Below are 19,488 nucleotides of genomic sequence, written 5' to 3' on the forward strand. Positions count from 1 at the left end.
CGTTTGCTAGGTAAGACCTTGGGGGCAAGTGGGGCTCTGATCTTTTGAGAGCTCCTGTGCTCCCAGTTAAAGAGACGGTAGCTGGTCAGAGGTCTGCAGGTGATGCTGGTGCCCAAGACAACTGGAGGGATCAACCATTCCGAGGACCCAGTAGGTGAGAGCCCTCCAGTCTGCAGACTGAGGGGACGAGCTTTCTTGGAGTGGGTGGGAACCACAAGACCTCTGTGCCCCAGATGTGGGGGTCAGGACTGATGTGCCTTCAGCAGAGCACACGACCAGGGAGCAGGCCCCTTCCGTCTAGAAGACAGACACTGTTTCCCTACTGGGTCCTTGGGACACTTTGGTGTTCTGCAAGGACATCCCTAGTGTGTTCTAAAAACTTGGGTCTTCTTATATTGGTCAATTTTTGGCCAAAGGAACAGAGTGTATAGCCACGAAGAATAAAAGCGCACATGTGGACGTATCTACTGTTGAGGAGGTGGGACAGTAGTTTGCAGAGGGTCAGTGGGATGGGGAGGGCTGGAAAACCATCTGAGGGCGGGTGCATGGCTCAGCATGTTCACAGGTGAAGATACGCCATCTAGAGGAGAGAGGCAAGTCAGGTCCTGGAGGTAGCAGAGCCTCTGAAGTTCTCTTGAATGTGTCTGGCTGACTTGGGCCCAGAGCCAGACTCCACAGAGAGGCCGAAGGCTCTGACCATGAGTCAACATCCGGTTGAGGTGTGGACAAAGGGCTTCACCTTACAGAGTTTGAGGACAACCTACCTGCCCTTTTACCTACAACTACTGCTTTGTCATATGCCAAGCCTAGAAAGATTCCCTAACAGGCAGGGCAGAAGACCCTCAGTCTGTGCCCTGCCCATGTACCAACTTCAGAATGTGGCAAAATGAAAGCACTTGGATAAATGGAAACATGTAAATTTTCAATCTGTGCAATTACAGTTATCTATATAGCGGGCAAGAATCAACATCTACCGCGTTCTTTCAAACACTCCTAATTTATGCATGACTTAGCAGTCGATTTCCCTTGGGTCACTCAGGACAAACATGACAGGTGGAACAGTGATCTGACCGGACGTGATTTTCTCCCCTCTTTTCTTGCCAAGTCCTGATTATCTGAGTGGAGGTGATTTGCCCTCTAGTTCTGTCCTGGGTTTTTTCTGCCAGTTGGTGGGTCTGTGGCCCTACTCCCCTCACTGGCCAGGCAAATTCCAAGGAATGATTTAGGCAGGGGAGCAGCTGGGAACTTGGCAATAGTCCAAGCAAAATCTGTGCTCCCTGGGAAGTGGGGTGTGCCATCCCTGCAGGGGAACCTCAGCTGCTGCTCAGGCAGTTCCTGTGGCCCAGTCTGGCTGGTTCTGGGCATGCTTGTTGCCTGGGGAAGGGGTACATTTCCTGAGCAGCAGGTTTCCCTGCCTCTCGGCCCCTCCCAGCTGGCTAAAGTGCAAGATCCAAAGACCATGGAGCAGTCATCTGCAGATTCCCATCACACACCTCCACTGGCCAGGAATCAACTGGCTGTAGTTTTCAACTCCTGCCCTTGTGAACGTTTCACCAAAGACTTTAAGTTCACTTCTTTACCCTCTCAGGTAGAAAAAAAGAAACTTAATGGTCACAAGGAAGGAATCTCTGAAGGGGAGGAGGGATGGAGAGGGGGCTGCACAGTCCACCAATGAAACCATCGGTCCTGACATGATTCGCATAGACATGACTGGAACCTAATCAAGACCACAAGAGGTCAGTGTAGCAAACACAAGCTTAGAGGAAATGGGCGGGCGGGGGGGGGGGGGGCGTGGGGAGGGAACCATAGGAGGAAAGGGCTACAGATGTCCAGTGACTGCTTATGGTTTGGGTGAAAAGATAACCCCTTTTCTCTCCCCTTAGGTCTTTGTCCCTGTGCTTGGGAGAACAGAAGGGGGCCTGGCCAGACTCAGCCAGCAATCCCAAAGAAAGCGGGATAAACAGGAACCTAAAGTTCTCAGTATTAGCACTCTTGGTTCCATTAAAAAAGGGCGGGGGGCGGTGGTGGAGCAAAAAACCTTGACCAATGTGGAGGAATGCTACAACCTGCCTCTCTCATCCCAGTATAAACGCCCCCAACCAGTCAGTCCCGTATCATACTATACTGGGCAGAGATAAAAGTTCTTTTCTTCCTGGGGTTTGCTTATCCAATTCCCATAGCCCATGTCCTTCAGGCTTTTTTTGAAGTAGTTCTTGGCCGTCTCGTAGTCACGGGCAGCTTTCTTGGCCTCACCATAGGAAAGTCTAAGTAGGTCCCTGCGGTAACGGAAGGAGCAGAGCCTCTTAAATAGAAGAAAAATATTCTTTTTGGAGACCCGTGATAATTCATTCCGTGGCCTGGAGAAATAAAAGCACTCATTATTCCCCTGAGACTATGAAAGAGGGGAGCCCGAGGCAGAGAAATCACGGTCGGGTAGGTAGCTGGTAAGTTCTGGAGACCCTGGCGAGTCGGGGCAGGAAGGATGGCTCTGCTTTTCTCCTTACCCATCCACGGTGCCTCTGGTTCCATCCAGGATCTCCAGGTCATAGCCGTCAGCCAAACACCAGTTGACACTTGTCTCCTTAGTCTTCCCAGATTGCCTTTTGGAATCATATACACTGACTCGGCCAACCTAGAGACCCCAAGGAGAAAGACGGAATCCTTTCAGAGTGAGATTCAGGTGTAGGGACTTAAGACCCATAGGAAGCAAGGAGGGTGGGGTCTCGATCTCTCCCCCTTATTTAGTATCCTGTTAGCTAAGACTAAGCAGAATCTAGACTACTAACCCCACCTCTATTCAACTGAACTCCAGACTCAGAGAAGGAAAGCTCTCGGGACACCAGCCAAGGCTCCCCTTGCCCACGGTATACCTGTGTGCTCTGCTGACAGGACTGCATGAAAATGTGAAAAAGGTCAAGGGAAAAACGGCTGGGGTTACAGTACCTTGGGGTGGTTGACAATAAAGGGATGTCGTAGCCCATCCTCAAATGCCTTCCCGTCTCTTGTCACACGACAGCAAATAGCACGGGTCAGATGCCCTTGGCTGAAAAGGTAACCTGAGTACAAAAACGTATATACCTGTGCTTGTATCATGCGCTATTAAGAGGCAGAGGTGTGGGGTGGTTTGAAGGTACAAAATAGGGTTATGGGGACAGACACACGGCTCTGTTGTTAGGAAGCACCTTCTGACTGTGGCTACCTAAGATCTGTATGGGATCATCGAGTATTCAGGCACAACACATAAGGGTCCGCGTCAGGCCAAGGACCGTGGAGAACACGGACACTAAGACGCTGCAGTTTCAAGCTGCTGGGTTTAACTCACCTTGAAATGCCCTGCCTGCCATGGCTTTACTTAGGCTTGCTACCTAAACTGGTCTTCCTGCCACCGCAGACTGGGCAGTCAGAGTCAATTACTGACCGCTGAGTCAAGCACACTCAGAAAAGGGGAGACGTCAAGTTAACGCCTGGCAACGAAGCATGTAGTTTGCTGTGATTTGGGTACTAGAAGGACAAACCAGTTTCAGCTCCCAAGGCATTCCATGTCCCTTACCCAGTGTGACAGATTTGAGATACACAGGCTGCAGGAAGTGGGTCAACAGTGCCCCTTGCAGGCCGAGCACATTCCAGCGGAGAATTTTGTCGCTACAGGACATGGTACGGAGTCTCTCCCCGAGGCGAATGCCGTCCCATGTAGGCACGATGTCACTGGACTCCACTGGGATGGTACCTTCCCCTGTGTTAGAGACTTGGGTCAGACAGAGGTCACTGGGCCAGACCACACCTTGCTGGACCATTTAAACTCCTCAGACTTGGGCCACAGGCTACTCGTTCATTCATTCTGCCGATATTCCAGAACACCTACTACGTGCTAGGCACTGTGCTTGGTACTGGGAAGCAACAGTGAGCAAAGACAAATGGAACAGACGCGAAACAAGTAAACCAATACGTATACAAGGATTCTAAATAGAACAGTGCTCTGAAGGCTTCGAGGGAGCTATGGTGGAGGATGGCAGGGGAACCTCCTGGGATACAGCAGGCAGGGGAGCTAAGACATGAAGGAGAAGGAGCAGCTGTAGTGCAAGCGTTCGGGACAGGGAAACAGCAAAAGCAAAGGCCCTGGGGCAGCAAGGGGGAACTGACAAAAGACCAGGCATGAGTGATGGCAGAGCGGCACGGATGACGCTGGGCCTGGGTGCTTACCACAGGCTTTGCTTTTACGTGAAGTGCAGTGGGAAGCCACTACAGGCTTGGTTGGTTTCTTTGTTTCTTTTCAATAAATCTTTATTAATATATAAGTTACATACCGTACAATTCATCATTGAAAGTGTACAACTGAAATGATTTTTAGAATATTCAGAGTTGTGTAACCATCATCACAATCAATTTTAGAATGTTGCATCACCCCAAAAAGAAACCTGATACCCACTAGCAGTTACCCCCCACTCCTCCCTAACTCCCCCAGCCTCCAACGCCTGGCAACCACTAATCTACTTTCTGTCTTTATGGATTTGCCTATTCTGGACATTTCATATGAACGGAATCATACAATATGTGACCTTTTGTGTCTGGCTTCTTTCACTTAGCGTGATATCCATGTTGTAGCATGTATCAGTACCTCAGTCCTTTTATGACTAGTAGTCCACTGGATGGATATGCCACAGTTTGTTTATCCATTCATCAGTTAATGGACACTGGGGTTGCTACCACTTTCTGGCTATTATGAATAATGTTGCCATGGACATTCGTGTACCAGTTTTTTTGTGGACATATGTCTTTAGTTCTCTTGGGCATGTATCTAGGAGTGAAATGCTGGGTCATATGGTAACTCTGTGTTCACACTACAGGGTTTCGAGCAGGGGAGGGACATGACCTATGTTGGAGGATGACGCTGATGACTGTTGAAGAATGGCCGGAAGGGAATAGGAGTGGACGTGAGGAGACAGTAAGGAGGCCTGAGAGGACAGTGGAGGGGAAGGAGCTAGTGGACAAGGAGTAGCATCAGCAGCCAACCAAATGGGGTGGACCGGGCACTTAGGGTCCTTATCTGCCCACTCCTCAGGCCTTGGTTCTGCATCGCTTCCTTTTCATGTTCTCCCCACCTCCCACCACTGGGTGATCCCATCCACTCCCAGGGCTGTAAAGCCCATCGATGGGAGGATGACCCTGCAATTTTTATTCCCAGCCAGGCTCTCCCCTCTGAGCTCCACAGGGGGTACCATGTCTGCTGATGTGAAGATCTCCCAGGTCTTCCAAATGAACAAATTCCTAACGGAATCTTAATCTTCCTACAGACCTGTCCCCTACAGATGTTCCCTCTCCCTGTAAATAGCACTCTTGTATTCCAGCAACTAATGGCAAAAACCCAGCAGTAGTGCCCTGGTCCCTGTGACCGGCCTGGGGCCTTGCAGAGCCCTTTGGTGGGAGGGAGGACGTGTGGCACTCACCGTTCTCCACCTTTGTGCGGAGCTTGCCTTGTTTGGGATTCTCAAAGACAGGGTAGTGGCGGGAATCAGTGCTCTCCACAGCACGGTCGCTGCAGGACTTGTCAAAGAGGGCACCATCTCCACACGGGGCCGTGCTGCAGGAGGGACATCTGTTAAAACTCACTTGTACAGACATTCCCTCCAGTCTCCCGGTGGAAAATACAGTCATGTGTGGGAGAACCAAGGGACTTTTTCTGAAACCTTCCATGGGATGCTGGAGGTCTTGGAAGAAGTGTACGTTGAGTCATTCTACACCGGGGTATACCCGTTGCCGTTGAGTTGATTCCGAATCATAGCAACCCTGTAGGATACAACAGAGTAGAACTGCCCCATAGGGCTTCCAAGGAAGGGCTGGTGGATTCAAACTGCCGACCTCTTGGTTAGCAGCCAAACTCTTAATCACTCTGGCTCCACCAGGATACGTACTTCAAACACAGGGTTGAGTGTGGCCTATCGAATAAGGTTGGATTTTTGGGTGAAGAGAGCAATCATATACCCAACCCTGGGGGTCTGAAGCCAGCGCTGGCACAGCGAGACAGTACAGACCTGATATAGAGATGGAAAGACACTGTCTTTTTTATTTGGAACTTTTCTCCTCCCTTAGCAAGCTCGAATATACTATCCTTCGCAGTCTGGGGGTTGTATTTCATTAACTCGCTGTAGAGAAACCTACAAAAACAAAGTCTGGTTAAGAAGGCAGGTTCAGTTCCAGGCGCAGCAGTTTCTTCTATAACCTGATCTCTATCTGACCTAAAGGAAAGGCCTCTCACGGTTTCTCAGGTTGAAAGAAGTACAGACAGGGTGGTGGGAAGTTCTCCATGGGAGACCTCAGGTTTCACAAAGAGAAGCTAGCCTTTCAGGTCAGTTTTGTTTCTGCCCAGGGCGCCTCGCTATGGCGGCTACAGGGATTCCAGGGCAGAACAAACGGACTCAAGGGCTACAGGAGGCTCCTGCTTCTCCCCAAGCCTCTCCTTTCATAAATTAAAGACAAGGTGAAGTGGAGGAGAAAGCTGGCAGGGGCAGCGGGGCTGCTGACAGGTCCTCAAGTGGAGAAGGAAGGGTGCCTCCTCCCCAGGGCCCTGCGGGCCAAGAGGTCGTTCTGAGTTTTTTAAAAAGGGCATGAAGCAGAGCCTGCTGGAGCACACTTAGGAACAGGCTGAGCAGGTGGAGGCAGCCCGGTCACAGAGAGGATCGACTCCACAAGCCTGGTTCAAATGGAGGGGCTGAAGGCAAAGGCCAGCTCTGTGAGATCGATGACCTGCCAGCTCTGGTGGGGCTTCAGAGAGAGGCCCTTGGCAGCCGAGGGACCCTGGGTGGCAGGAGAGGTGGGACAGAGAGGCAGGCGGCTCGTTCACCTGATGAAGCCTCTCCGGGAGATGATTTCCGCATGGCAGTCGTTGACGGTTTCTCCCTTTAGGCTTAGAGAATCTCCCTTCACACAGCGATTACCTGGGAGAGGGGTTACAGCAGATGTAAAATCTCCAGAGGAAATTCAAGGAACGGGGTAAAGGCTGTCTGTTCTTAAGGCTTGAAGGCAGACACAGCCTCAAATTTTCAGCTTTTTGACGCTCACATTCTCTTTCCTAGGAAATGAGAACTCATCCCGCACTCCGAATTAACTGTAGCAAGAATACAAAAAATACAAGATTTTTTTCTCCCCCACCTTCGACTTGCTCACACAGAATGTCAGGAGAGAATGAGAAGGGCCCGCTTCCAGGCCCTGGGGTGACCGCTGACTGGGGGAGCGGGTTTCAGAGCCTCACCTACCTGTGCCCAAGCTGACCACGACACCCAGGTCTTCTGGGTCTTTCTTCATGATGATGGCAGCTAGGATCTTGCGGCCGAGCAAGGAGGGCTGGAAACTGTTAGTGAGAGCATTGAAGCACCGATGGCTCAGCATAGCTATCTGGTCATGGAAGGTGCTGCCAGTGAGAGGAAGCTGTGGGGACAGGAGGCTACGTCAGGACCACACAGCCCCATCTATGTCCACCGTACATAGTAGTGGGCAGGGAGGTCATGCTCTACTTGACTTGTGGGTCATCTTTTCCCCTCTCACAGCTAGTCCCATTTTACGTTCTATTGAGGCTAACACGAAAGCCTGGGAATAATTCACGACAGCAAGAGCTGACTTCACCCAGAGGGGAGTTAGCAGGAACCCCAAAAAAAGAGCACCAAAAGTAGACGTCTTAACTGTCTTTGGCTGTGCTTCTGGGGACCTTGAGAGGAGAAGCATAGTTCTTCTGAGACTGGCCCCTGTCACTGGGGTTACCTCTGTGAAACCCATGCGTTCTGCCTTCTCGTTCTCCCCAATCAAGACGCGGAGAGCCGCATCTGCTGCTTCCTGCTTGCCTTGCTTCTTGCTGTGGGCGCAGACGGCTGGGAACCAGCGACCCCCAACTTTGGCTTGGTAAACGAACCTTTGGGATGAGAGAGAGGGGATAAAGACAAGCACCAGAGCTGGACAGCTGCTCCAGGGAAGGGCCAGGTTGGCTTAACAAGTGGTCAGTCTTGCAAACAAATGGACCCTTCACTCTCCACAGCTCTGTTTGTGATGTCATTCGTGAATCACAAGATGATTTGTGCTAGATCCAGATACTGCCTGCACTGTTACCATTTTTCTTTAAACGGATTCTTTTAAAATGTAAACACATTTAAAAAGAAACTTTACGTCACTCTGTAAGTGGAAAACATAAATTGAAGGTGACTGGAAAACTGAGTATGATAAACTCACATTACTAAATTCTAACTAGATAGTGTTCCCTGCAAAGGCTCTGAGGATTATCTTTATTATAAAGGAAGATTAGCAAGTACTAGGGAGGTTTAAAGAAATACTAGCACCAACCTTGGACTTTTTTCTTAACTTCAGCAGAAATGAGACGGGAATAACTTTCTCCCTATGCGAGTCAATGTTATTTAATGCCCTGCCTGATTTTTCAAGTTCCTGATTCCATTTCCTCATTTATTTCCTGACTTGATCAAAAGGACTTAACCTGGAGGGGCCAGAATGTCAAGGTCTGTCCCAGACCAGAAAACCGAACTTTCACAAGGAGGTGGTTTTCAGTTCCTGGAAGCCTCGCCACGGATGTGGGGGATGTCCTGGGCACAGGAGCCCTGCTGATGGGAGAGGGAGTGGCGGCACAGGGGGTGGGCAGTGCCACAGGCTGGGTCCCCGCCCTCATGGCTGGGAATGTCCACAAGCCGAGAAACAGTGTGATGGGGCAAAGCGGCTTGGACATCTTCTCCCAGATGAGGTTTCAAGAATTTTAGCTTTCAACCAGATCCTAGTTGGGGGGCTGGGGAATCCAGCTTTGAATAATCCAGCTACCTGTAACTGAGGCTTCAGTATCAAGATTTATCGGCTTAGGCAATAAAACGAATGACTCTTTATGTCCAACTACACCAAGCTTCTCACTGTTCCTTGACTATCCTGAAGCTGAATGCCTTCACTCCTGCCTCTGCCCAAGCTGCCTGTCTGTGCAGACCAGTGGCTGCCATTCAGTAAGGAGAGGGAGGGGGCATTCATAGAGGCCGAGAGGGGCTGGGGGCCAGACTGTGCAGGATCTTTGCCTGGGGGAATCCAGGACAATTTCATGGGTTTGAAAAAGTATGTACTCTTGTGTAAAAAAATTTATATATATATACCTCTATACACGTGTACAGGAAACCCTGGTGTCGTAGTGGTTAAGAGCTACGGCTGCTAACCCAAAGGTCTGTTGTTCAAATCCACCAGGTGCTCCTTGGAAACTCTATGGGGCAGTTCTGCTCTGTCCTACAGGGTCAGTATGAGTTGGAGTCGACTCATTGGCAATGGGTTTGGTTTGGTATATATGTCTGTGTATCTATCACACACATATGATGAAGTTTGTTAGTTATACAATCTGAATCCTTTAGATTCTACCATGCTGTCCAATATGGTAGCCACTAGCCATATGAGGCTATTAAATATAAAATAGTTAAAATTAAATACAATCATTAATTCCGTTCCTCAGTTGCACCAGCCACATTTCTAGTGCTCAATAACAACATATGGGTAGTGGTTACTGTACTGGACAGAGCAGATACAGAACATTTCCATCATCACAGGAAGTTCCATGGTACAAGCTGCTCTAGACTATGGAATCTATATACAAGGATGTCTTAGTCTCAGCACTATTGACATTTTAAGCAAGATAACTCTTTGCTGCGGGGCGCTGTCTTGTGCACTGCAGGACATTCAGATGCCAGTAGCACTCCCCAGCTGAGACGACTAAAAATGTCTCCACACCAAAGAGTCGATTCTAACTCACAGCAACCCTACAGGCCCTACAGGCCAGAGCAGAACTGCCCCATAGGATCTCTAAGGCTGTAATCTTTATGGCAGTAGGCTGCCACATCTTTCTCCCACAGAGCAGCTGGTGGGTTCAAACTGCCGAACTTTCAGTTAGCAGCCAAGTGCTTAACTGCTGCGCCACCAGGGCTCCTATGAAGTTTGGTTTTGATCTGGGGTCTTAAAAACTTGCAAGTGGCCATCTAAGATACAACTATTGTTCTCTACTTGTATGGAGCAAAAGAGAAAGAAGGAAACCAAAGACTCAAAGAAGAAACTAGTCTATAGGACAGTCTACATCTACCCTGAGACCAGAAGAACTAGATGGTGCCCAGCCACCACTACCTACCGTTCTAATCAGGGCCACAACAGATGGAACCTGATATAGTGGAAGACGTATGGAACAGAACCTCAAATTCCTAAAAAAAAAAAAAAACACCCAGACCTACTGGACTGGTTGAGACTGGAGGACTTCATGAGACTATTGCCCCGAGATACTCTTTGAACCTTGAACCAAAACTAACTCAAGGTCATCTTGTAGCTAAATAACTAATTGGCTCAAAAAACAATGAATTATCACCTGTGAATACTATGCTCCTTTAAAAAATCACATATTTGAAACCAAACGGCCAACAATGACTTTAAAACAAAGATAAGAATGTAAGGGGGCAGGGAAACTAGATTAATGGAAATGTAACAGCCAGAACAGAAATAAAGATAATGTCCACGCATTGTGAGGAATGTCACCAATGTCACTGGACAATGGTTGTAAAAACTGAACGGAACCTAAACTGCTGTATAAACCTTTGCCAAAAACACAATATTAAAAAAAAAAAAAAAAAAAAGGTTCTCCTTCCCCAGAAGCAAACACTGTTACAGTTCTTTTTCATTCTTTAATATCTTGTGCATTTAAGTTGTTGTTAGGTGCTGTCCAGTCACATCAGCCCTATGTACAAGAGAATGAAACCCTGCCTAGTCCTGCGCCATCCTCACAATCATTATTACGTTTCAGCTCACTGTTGCAGCCACTGTGTCAGTCCAGCTCATTGAAGGTCTTCCTCTTTTCTGATGACCCTCTACTTTACCAAGCATGATGTTCTTCTCCAGGCACTGGCCCCTCCTAATAAGAGGTCCAAAGCATGTGAGACAAAGTTTCACCATTCTCACTTCTAAGGAGCATTCCGGCTGTACTTCTTCCAAAACAGATGTGTTCGTTCTTCTGGCCATCCACAGTATATTCAATATTCTTTGCCAACACAATAACTCAAAGGCATCAATTCTTTTTCAGTCTTCCTTATTCATTGTCCAGCTTTCACATGCATATGAGGTGATTAAAAACATGATGGCTTTGGTCAGACATACCTTAGTCCTCAAAGTGACATCTTTGCTTTTTAACACTTTTAAAGAGCTCTTTTGCAGGTCTATTGCCCAATGCAATATATCATTTTATTTCTTGACTGCTGCTTCCATGGCTGTTGATTATGGGTCCAAGTAAAATGAAATCCTTGACAACCTCAATCTTTTCTTCATTTATAATGCTGTTGCTTATTGGTCCATTTGTGAGGATTTCTGTTTTCTTTATGCTGAGGTGTAATTCCTACTGAAGGCTGCAGTCTTTGATCTTCATTAGTAAGTGCTTCAAGTCCTCTTCACTTTCAGCAAGCAAGGTTGTGTCATCTGCATAATGCAGGTTGTTAATGAGTTTTCCTCCAATCCTGACGCCTCATTCTTCATCAGACAACGACCTGCTGCTATTCATAAGGTTTTCACTGCCCAATTTCTTTAGAAGTAGATTACCAGATCCTTCTTCCTTGTCTGTCTTAGTCTGGAAGCTCCACTGAAACGCGTGTACCATGGGTGACCCTGCTGGTATTTGAAATACTGCTGGCATAGCTTCCAGCATCCAAGCAGCACGTAAGCCACCACAGTATGACCAGTTGATGAATGAGTGATGGGTGCACATATATGCACGTTATTTATAATCTCTCCCTCTACTTTGTTGTCGTTAATTGCCATCGAGTCAGCCCGACTCACAGTAACGCCATGCACAACAGAACGAAACGTGGCCTGTCACCCCATGATCGGTTGTGGATCTGACAGTTGTGATCCACAGAGTTTTCACTGGGCGATTTTTAGGGGTAGATTGTTAGGCCTTTCTTCCTAATCCATCTTAGTCTGGAAGCTCTGCTGCCAACCTGTTCAGCATGATAGCAACAAGCAAGCCTCCACTGACAGCCAGGTGGCGGCTGCTCATGAGGTGTACTGGCCAGGAACTGAACCCAGGTCTCCAGCGTGGAAGGAGAAAATTCTACCACTGAACCACCAATGCCCTTTCTTCCTCTTTACACTTTGCTTTTTCACTTAGCAATATACCTCAGAGATCATTTCATACAGATGTATCTTCTTCTTTCTAACAGCTACGTAGCATTCCTTCCTGTGGATGTACAATTTACTTAATTAGTCTGCAAATGCTGTGTGCGTGTGTGTGTGTGTGTGTGTGTGTTTGTGGATTCCTAGAGGTGGCGTTGCTGGGTTGAGGACATCGCTCTCCACCCTTGGCTGTACTGTAGCTGCTGAATTACATCACTGCTGTTTTAAGTTCACTGTTAAAATGTTAACTTATTTACAAAGGTTGAGAACTTTTTATTAGTAATTTATTGTATTTCTTTTGCTGTGATAGTTCATATACTTTGCCTATTTTCTATCAGATCTGAAAAGAACCCCTTTTCTATGAAAGAAATTAGCCCCTGGGCTGCTGTATATTGCAAATGTTTTTTTTTCTCAGGTGGTCAATTACCACATACAACTTTTTCATATGGTCAAATTTCCCAGTTTTTATCTTTTACGATTTATGGATTAAATTGTGTCACCCAAAAACATGTGTTGCAAATCCTAACCCCTATACCTGTAGATATAATCCCACTTGGGTTTCTCTGTTATGTTAATGAGGCCATCTAAGTGTAGAAGCAAGGAAGCGCAGATGGGGGAAGACAGGTTCATGTCACATGAAGACTGTCAAGGAACCACGGATAGAGAGAGAAAGCCTTCCCCTAGAGCCAGTACCCTGAATTTGGACTTGTAACCTCCTGAACTGTGAGAGAATAAGCCACCCATTTGTCGTATTTCTCTTGTTGCAGCACCAGGTAACTAAGACAATGACTTTATGTTTTGTGTCTTGACTGGCAAGGCTTTTGCTGCTCCAAGATTCTGAAAGTTTCGACTTTTCAGCTAGTGATTTTCTGATTTCATTTATTTTACATTTAAATCCGGAATCCATTGGAATTTGGGTGTTGGGGAGGAGGCAGATACCCAGCTTTAGTTAGTTACATGAACAGTCAGGTGTCCCAACACCATTACTGAATAGCCCACCACCTCCCCACTGACCTGAAACCTCATCTACGTTGTTCATATCTGCACCTGCTTTTAGGTGCTCCGTTCCGGCCCACTGACTTGCTTTTCTATCCATATGGCAGGACAACACTGTTTTAAAATCTGTTAGGATCAATACCCCTTCTTACTCTTCTTTTTCAGAATTTTCCTAGCTATCCTTGCATGTTCGTTTTTCATCTGAACTTCAGAATTCAGCTTTCTAGTTCCAAAATAAATCCTATTTGTGTTTTTACTAGGATCACACTGAGTGTATAGATGAATCTGAGCACAGTAGCTTTCTTTAAAACAGACTTTTACAAATCTAATAACAGTCCCCTCCCCCCCCCCCCATTTAATCAAGTTTTCCTTTATATCCTTTGCTAGTATTTCAGGACAGTCCTATTAGGACTGTGCCTACGTTATCTTTTAGTTGCTCCTTTAAACAGTGTTTTATTTTCTTCCATTACATTTTCTAACTGCTTACTGCTGTACACACAGAAGCTCTCGGTTCTTCTACATTATTTTGTAATCTCCCACTTTCCTAAGATCTCCTTTGTCTCTAATATGTCTTCAGGATTCCAGGCACACAGTCATATCATCTGCAAATGATACCTTCACTTCCTCTTTCCTCTTTTGATACTTATTTCTTCTCTTGGCTGATTACATTGCTAGAAATTCCAGAATAATGTTAAGCAGTGATGACACTGGTATCCTCATCTTCTTCCAGACTTGAATGGGAACACGTTCTAGGTTAACCATTAAGTAAGCTGCTGGCTTTTGACTTCAGACCTGTTATTTCTATCATGCTAGGTGGTGTACAATAATTTCTATTTTATTAGCAGTTTGGTTTCGTAATCTGAATATACACTGAATTTTACTAAATGTCTTTTTGGATTTTCTGGAGATGATCGTGTGGTTTTTCTCCTTTGATCTTGTAATATGGTAAATAGTAAGTATCCAAATGTAGACTCAGCTTGGCACTGTGCTGAGATATATCTTTTCACATTTTAGAATGGAAAAGAAAAACATTTTGATAGGATATAGGGGTAGAGTCATTCTTATATATTGTTGGTGGAAGCATAAACTTCTGCACTTCCACTGGAGAAAAACCAGACAATATTTACCGTAATTTTAAATGCACATAAACATGTTATTCATTTGCAGCACTGTTTATAACAGCAAAGGTTTGGAAATAATCCAACTGTTCATCACTAGTGACTGGTTAAATAAATCACAACAAACCCATGCACTGGGACACTATACAGCTACACAAAAAGAATATAAAGTGATAGGTAAAGCTCTCCAAGATAATACTGTTAACTGAAAAAAAGCAAGCTATTGATCAATACACGTATTATGTATCTTCTACGTAAAAAACGGAAACCCGGGTGGCGTTTGGCTGCCAACCAAAAGGCTGGCAGTTCGAATCTACCAGGTGCTCCTTGGAAACCCTGTGGGGCAGTTCTACTTTGTCCTATGGGGTCGCTATGAATCCGAGTCAACTCAACAGCAACGGGTTTGGGTTTTTTGGTGTAAAAAATGGGAGCAAAGACACTTGCTTGTATTTATATAAAGACACTCTGGAAGGAGATATAATAAATGATGTAAAGTTATTTGCATGCTTATTTGTGTGTGTGTGGAGATGAGAGCTAGGTCAAAGGGAGATTGAGTATGAGCTATTTATATTTTTTATTTTTAAACTGTTAGTCTATTACCTATGTAAAAAATTTCAAAACTTTAAAAAAGTGTATATAACCCATGGCCCGGAAATTTTACTCTGAAAATTTATACCACAGACAATGTTGCACACGTAAGCAAAGACATACAGTACAAGGAGACTCACAGCTGGAGTGTTTCTAATAACCAAACCCAAAACCAAACCTGTTGCTGTCGAGTTGATTCTGACTCATAGTGACCCTACAGGACAGAGAACTGTCCGGGGGCAGCTGGTGGATTGAACTGCCAACCTTTTGGTTAGCAGCCAAGCTCTTAACCAGTGTGCCACCAGGGCTCCTGTTTCTAATAGCAAGACCAAAAACAACCTAAATGTCACTGGAAGTATTTTAATAAATTATGAAAAGTGGGGATGTTAAAAGAAAATGGTGACATTCTATTTCTTAAACTAGGTTGTGGGCACATGGGTGTCCATTTTAGCAAAGGTCTCTTATACCTGTTTACTAAAAACAATTTTAAAATTGTAAGTCTCCATTCAATGGAACACATAGCTGTGCAAAATAATCTAGTAGGTATATATGTGCTGCTGTGTAATGATCTCTAAGACGTGCTGGTAAGCACAAGGGTCAAGGTGTAGAGTAGAAGATATATACTTATTTTTGTTAAAAAAAAAAAAAAACAAAGAAATGAAAATGTGTTAGTATAGGCATGGAAATTTCTAGGAGGACTCAGGAAGCTGGTACCAGTACACAGATCTGGGAAAGTAGAAATCTAGGGTAGGAATGAGATTTTTCATTGTATACTTTCTCAATTACCTTGAATGATTTTCCACATAGATTCCTTTTAAAATTAAAATTAGTGAAAAAAAATTAGAAAGGCTTATGTTCACTGAAAGAGGGGCTGTATTCTCAAGGTGGCTGATCTAGTATCTTCAGGGAGGCCACGGAGACAGGGCTGAGCTTGTTTCCTTGAACTTGGCCCTCCTGTCATTCACAGCTAACGCACATCCTTCCTTTCCCCGGGTTGACGGGACGTCCCGCCCTGTGACACACAGCTGAAGTCAAGACTAGGGCACTCACTTGGGCTCATGAGGCGGTCCAGACTGATCGACCAACTTGAACTCAGCAGCAAAGCCATGGGAGCGGGCGTACTCTAACAGGCCACCCACAGGGTTGGTGTTCAGGTATCTGACGAGCTCGCCAATCCTCCTGACCTTGTTGGGCATTATAGATTCCAAGTTATCAAATGATTCTGTGTTCGTACCTCCGGGCTGAAGGAGAATTAGCCAAACAAAGAGGAACCATAAATAACTCAAGGAAACTCTGAGGGGACTAGACCTCAGACTCACGAGAAAGCCTAAGCCACTCAGTTGCTAAAAACGACCTACATCTTTTGAGCAGGAAAATGACCCCACCTGGTCATCAGAAGGTGTCGAGTTGGTTGCCTCCCCATGGAGGGCCTTCATGGCTTCCTCTGCGGCCATCTGCTTTGCCACTTTCTTGCTAGGGGCACTAGCAGTGGGGAAAGTATGGGGTCCCATTGCAACACAGTATTGGAACCTAACAGGAGGTGAAGGGCAACAGAAGCATTAGAATGGTTTTGAGAAGACGTTAACCTAGCCTTGGTCAGCTTGTCATCCTTCACCTCTTGTAATTTCCTTGCACACATCACCTCTGTGCCCTGGCTCATACAGTCACATCTGCCCCTCCACCCACCTCCCACTTCCTGTCTCTCTTGACCAAGCTAACCCCAATTCAACATTTAAGTATCAGCCTCATTTCAATCCATCCAGGAACCCTTCTCTGGAACATGTAACTCTGCAGAGCCTCAGGGTAGAGAGCTTCTCGGGTACGCCCAGGTCTTTGTAACCTCCAAGCTGTGTACCTCTCTGTGCTTGGTCCCTGCTTCGCCCTTTGAATTTCCAGACCCAGATTCTCGGCCCCACGGCAGCAACCATGTCCCCAAGGCCCCCTCTTTTCCCACACTGAAAAACACTGAAGTAATTTGCCATCTCTGAAGAGGCAGGGAGGAAAGTGTGCTTCTCTCTCTCTCTCTCTCTCTCGTTTTTGAGAAAACCACAGCAGAGACATACTTGGGGTCATGTGCAGGGCCTTCCCTGGACAGGAGGCGGAATTCACAGGAGCTCCCCAGTTTGTGCACACACTCAAGCAATGTAGTGACGGGGTTCTTCCCGGAAAAAAAGGATGTCGCTGAAGGGGTGGTGGGCTGGGACTCAGCAGTCTAGAGAAAATGAGAGACAAGAAGGAAAAAGACAAAAGCAAAAACCTAAGAACAGATAGGCCAGCCCACCACAGAGTGGACGGGATGGGAGAATTTCTTTCGGCCAACTACATGTTAGGGGTTGGCTTTTCAAAGGAAGAGTGGCTGCTGGGTATTTTCCAGTCATTGCAGGAAAAGGCAAGTTATCTAAATTTTCCAGGTCTCACTTCTTACCTCAGAAGGAAGACTGAACTTGATAATCTTTAAGGTCCCTTCCAACTCTGAAATTCTTGAATTCCAACTAGGCTGGGGGGGGGGGGGGGTTGGGGAAAGGGAGAGCTGGGTATGAGAAGAGGAAAGGTGAGCCAATGAGGTGGAGTAGAGGGAAGATAGGAAGCTGACCCCAGGTACCTCAAAAGTTATTTAAACCCTGTAGGCCAGTGGAGAACTGCCCCATAGGGTTTCCAAGGAGTGGCTGGTGGATTTGAAATGTCAACCTTTTGGTTAGCACTCTGAAGCTCTTAAGAGCTCTTAACCACTGCGCCACCAGGGCTCCTATATAGGCCAGTTAAAATCCTGATACTTCACAGACATCGAAAGCCAACTGAAATTCTCCCAGAGGGCAGGACACCTACCTTCTCGGATTCTTTCTCTGGGGAATAGTAGTAAGATTCCTCTGATCTCCCACAGTCCTTGGCTTTAGCTTCCTCAAGCAGAATGGACATGGCCTTTGTAGCTGCATCCTGTTTGGCTACTTTCTTGCTGCCCGCTTCAGCAGGGGGAAACTCTCGGCCACTGATGACAACTTGGAATTTAAATCTTGATGGAAAGTGATTAGATGTGTGAACATTAGTCTAGGCTATCCCTCCTCCCGTTCTCTAAAGAGATCTTCACCCTGGAATTTTCTGCTGTGCCAAGGGGCGTCTGACTTATTGAGGAGATAAAGCGTAGGTCAAACGCCTCCTTTCTTTTTGGAGGCTCAGCCTGTCCCTTCTCGGGAAACAAAGCATGCAGTGGGTCTCTCCCTATGGCCCATCAGAACAAACATAGCCACAGATGATGGCACAGGGGAACCCACGATCTCTTAGCAAGGAATTAAGATAAAGTATGTACAAAAAAAAAAAAGCCAAGCCAAAGTCACCATTACAATATTGTTAACAAACAAAAGGCCTTCGTCCTTACACAACTGTGGTCACCTCAAGGGAAGTTCTAAAATGAAAGGGAAGGTTTCTTATGGCCCAGTCTCACACTTCCCAGATCAGACAGATGCCTGCCACCTACCAGGGGCCTGTTTTTGTCCCCAGCCTACCCTCAGAGATAGACCACTCTTATCCTTTGTTTTGAGTCATTCTATAGCTCTCTTTGTCCCAAGCCTGAGATGAAAGAAATTCCCTCTTGTTATTTAGAAAACCAAAAAGCATTTATTTGCTCCAGGTTTCTCGACTTGTAGGACTTCTCTGTTCAAGCTTTCAAATTTGTCCAGCTTCTAGCTCAATCTGGGGTTTCATTTAGAAAAGCAGGTCAAATTCTTCATTTTCTATGTCTTCTGAAATATTTGAACATGGTACCAATGTTTCTTATAGCTGGAGTCCATTAACCACAAACTCCACCACTTTCCCTCAACTCTGGGGAGGTGGATGGAAGGAAAGAAAGAGAACGACGGCCAACCCATCTCTCTGCCCTGTCAGCTTTTGGATGCCACCTGCCCAACGGGTCTCCTACAATGCTGTCTTGTGCCACAGCTGGTAATCATTACCCCTAAAGCCAGCTATTATAAAGGCTAGAAGAATTCGTTCCCATCCTCACTGGCTCTCTCTTTAGCTGCTACTTGTAGCCACTCAGCTTCTATGGTTTCAGCTCTCTGCTAGGTCCTTCAGGGCCTCCCCTCTGGGCCCACCTGTCTTCCTCAATCTGTCCACCGGCCTGTAGGGCCCTATGGTACAGGGCCTGGCCAGCTGTCAGGGTGAGGTGATCTCTGATTGCACAGCTCAGGCACAGCAGCAAGTGCTAGCCCGCCCATCTGTGCAGAGGAGGTGTGTAAAATTAGAACCACCACCTTCAACAGGCAGGCGGCCTCGCTTGCGCTACCTCAGCCTTTTCCTAGGGGAGCTGGGGGCTGGGGGCGGGGCCTGTGGCCCTGCTGCTGCCTAGCAGCACAACCCCCCTCATTCCCTGTACGCAGCCTGCCCCAACCTACCTGCTCTTGAACCTCTCTTGGGAGCTTACTTATCCTGGGGGGTGGGGACAGATGGTCCATGGGAAACGGGAAGGAGGGAATCGAGTCATCATTACCTCTGACCTTAGGAAGCAGGCACGTCACTGATGCAGGAAAGGTAATCATTTCTAAAGTAGCCCCTTTTTAGCCATTAGAGCCAACCTCCCCCTTGCTCAGCCAAGACTATGGCTGGTTTGAGGTCTACATTCTAGACTCAACAT

General features: G+C 46.7%; 1 protein-coding gene across 3 annotated transcripts in view; it reads right to left on the reverse strand.

Moving 5' to 3' along the window:
• Positions 1-1,784: 1,784 nt before the first annotated feature.
• The window catches only part of ADAR (adenosine deaminase RNA specific), a 57,303-nt gene continuing 39,599 nt past the window's right edge, over positions 1,785-19,488 (reverse strand). For 2 of the 3 annotated variants that reach the window (XM_049880645.1, XM_049880643.1), the window contains exons 3-15: positions 17,688-17,871; positions 16,925-17,073; positions 16,247-16,391; positions 15,912-16,102; positions 7,675-7,900; positions 7,251-7,422; positions 6,839-6,932; positions 6,030-6,152; positions 5,445-5,578; positions 3,551-3,733; positions 2,944-3,056; positions 2,505-2,632; positions 1,785-2,357 (exon numbers count right to left, since the gene is read on the reverse strand). In XM_049880645.1, the coding sequence (XP_049736602.1) occupies positions 2,120-2,357; positions 2,505-2,632; positions 2,944-3,056; positions 3,551-3,733; positions 5,445-5,578; positions 6,030-6,152; positions 6,839-6,932; positions 7,251-7,422; positions 7,675-7,900; positions 15,912-16,102; positions 16,247-16,391; positions 16,925-17,073; positions 17,688-17,871 (2,080 nt within the window). In that variant the 3' untranslated portion in view covers positions 1,785-2,119. The remainder of the gene's footprint in view (positions 2,358-2,504; positions 2,633-2,943; positions 3,057-3,550; positions 3,734-5,444; positions 5,579-6,029; positions 6,153-6,838; positions 6,933-7,250; positions 7,423-7,674; positions 7,901-15,911; positions 16,103-16,246; positions 16,392-16,924; positions 17,074-17,687; positions 17,872-19,488) is intronic. The other variant, XM_049880644.1, reaches the window with a different exon arrangement.

Source organism: Elephas maximus, chromosome 3, assembly GCF_024166365.1.
Source record: "Elephas maximus indicus isolate mEleMax1 chromosome 3, mEleMax1 primary haplotype, whole genome shotgun sequence".
NCBI classification, from domain to species: Eukaryota; Metazoa; Chordata; class Mammalia; order Proboscidea; family Elephantidae; genus Elephas; species Elephas maximus.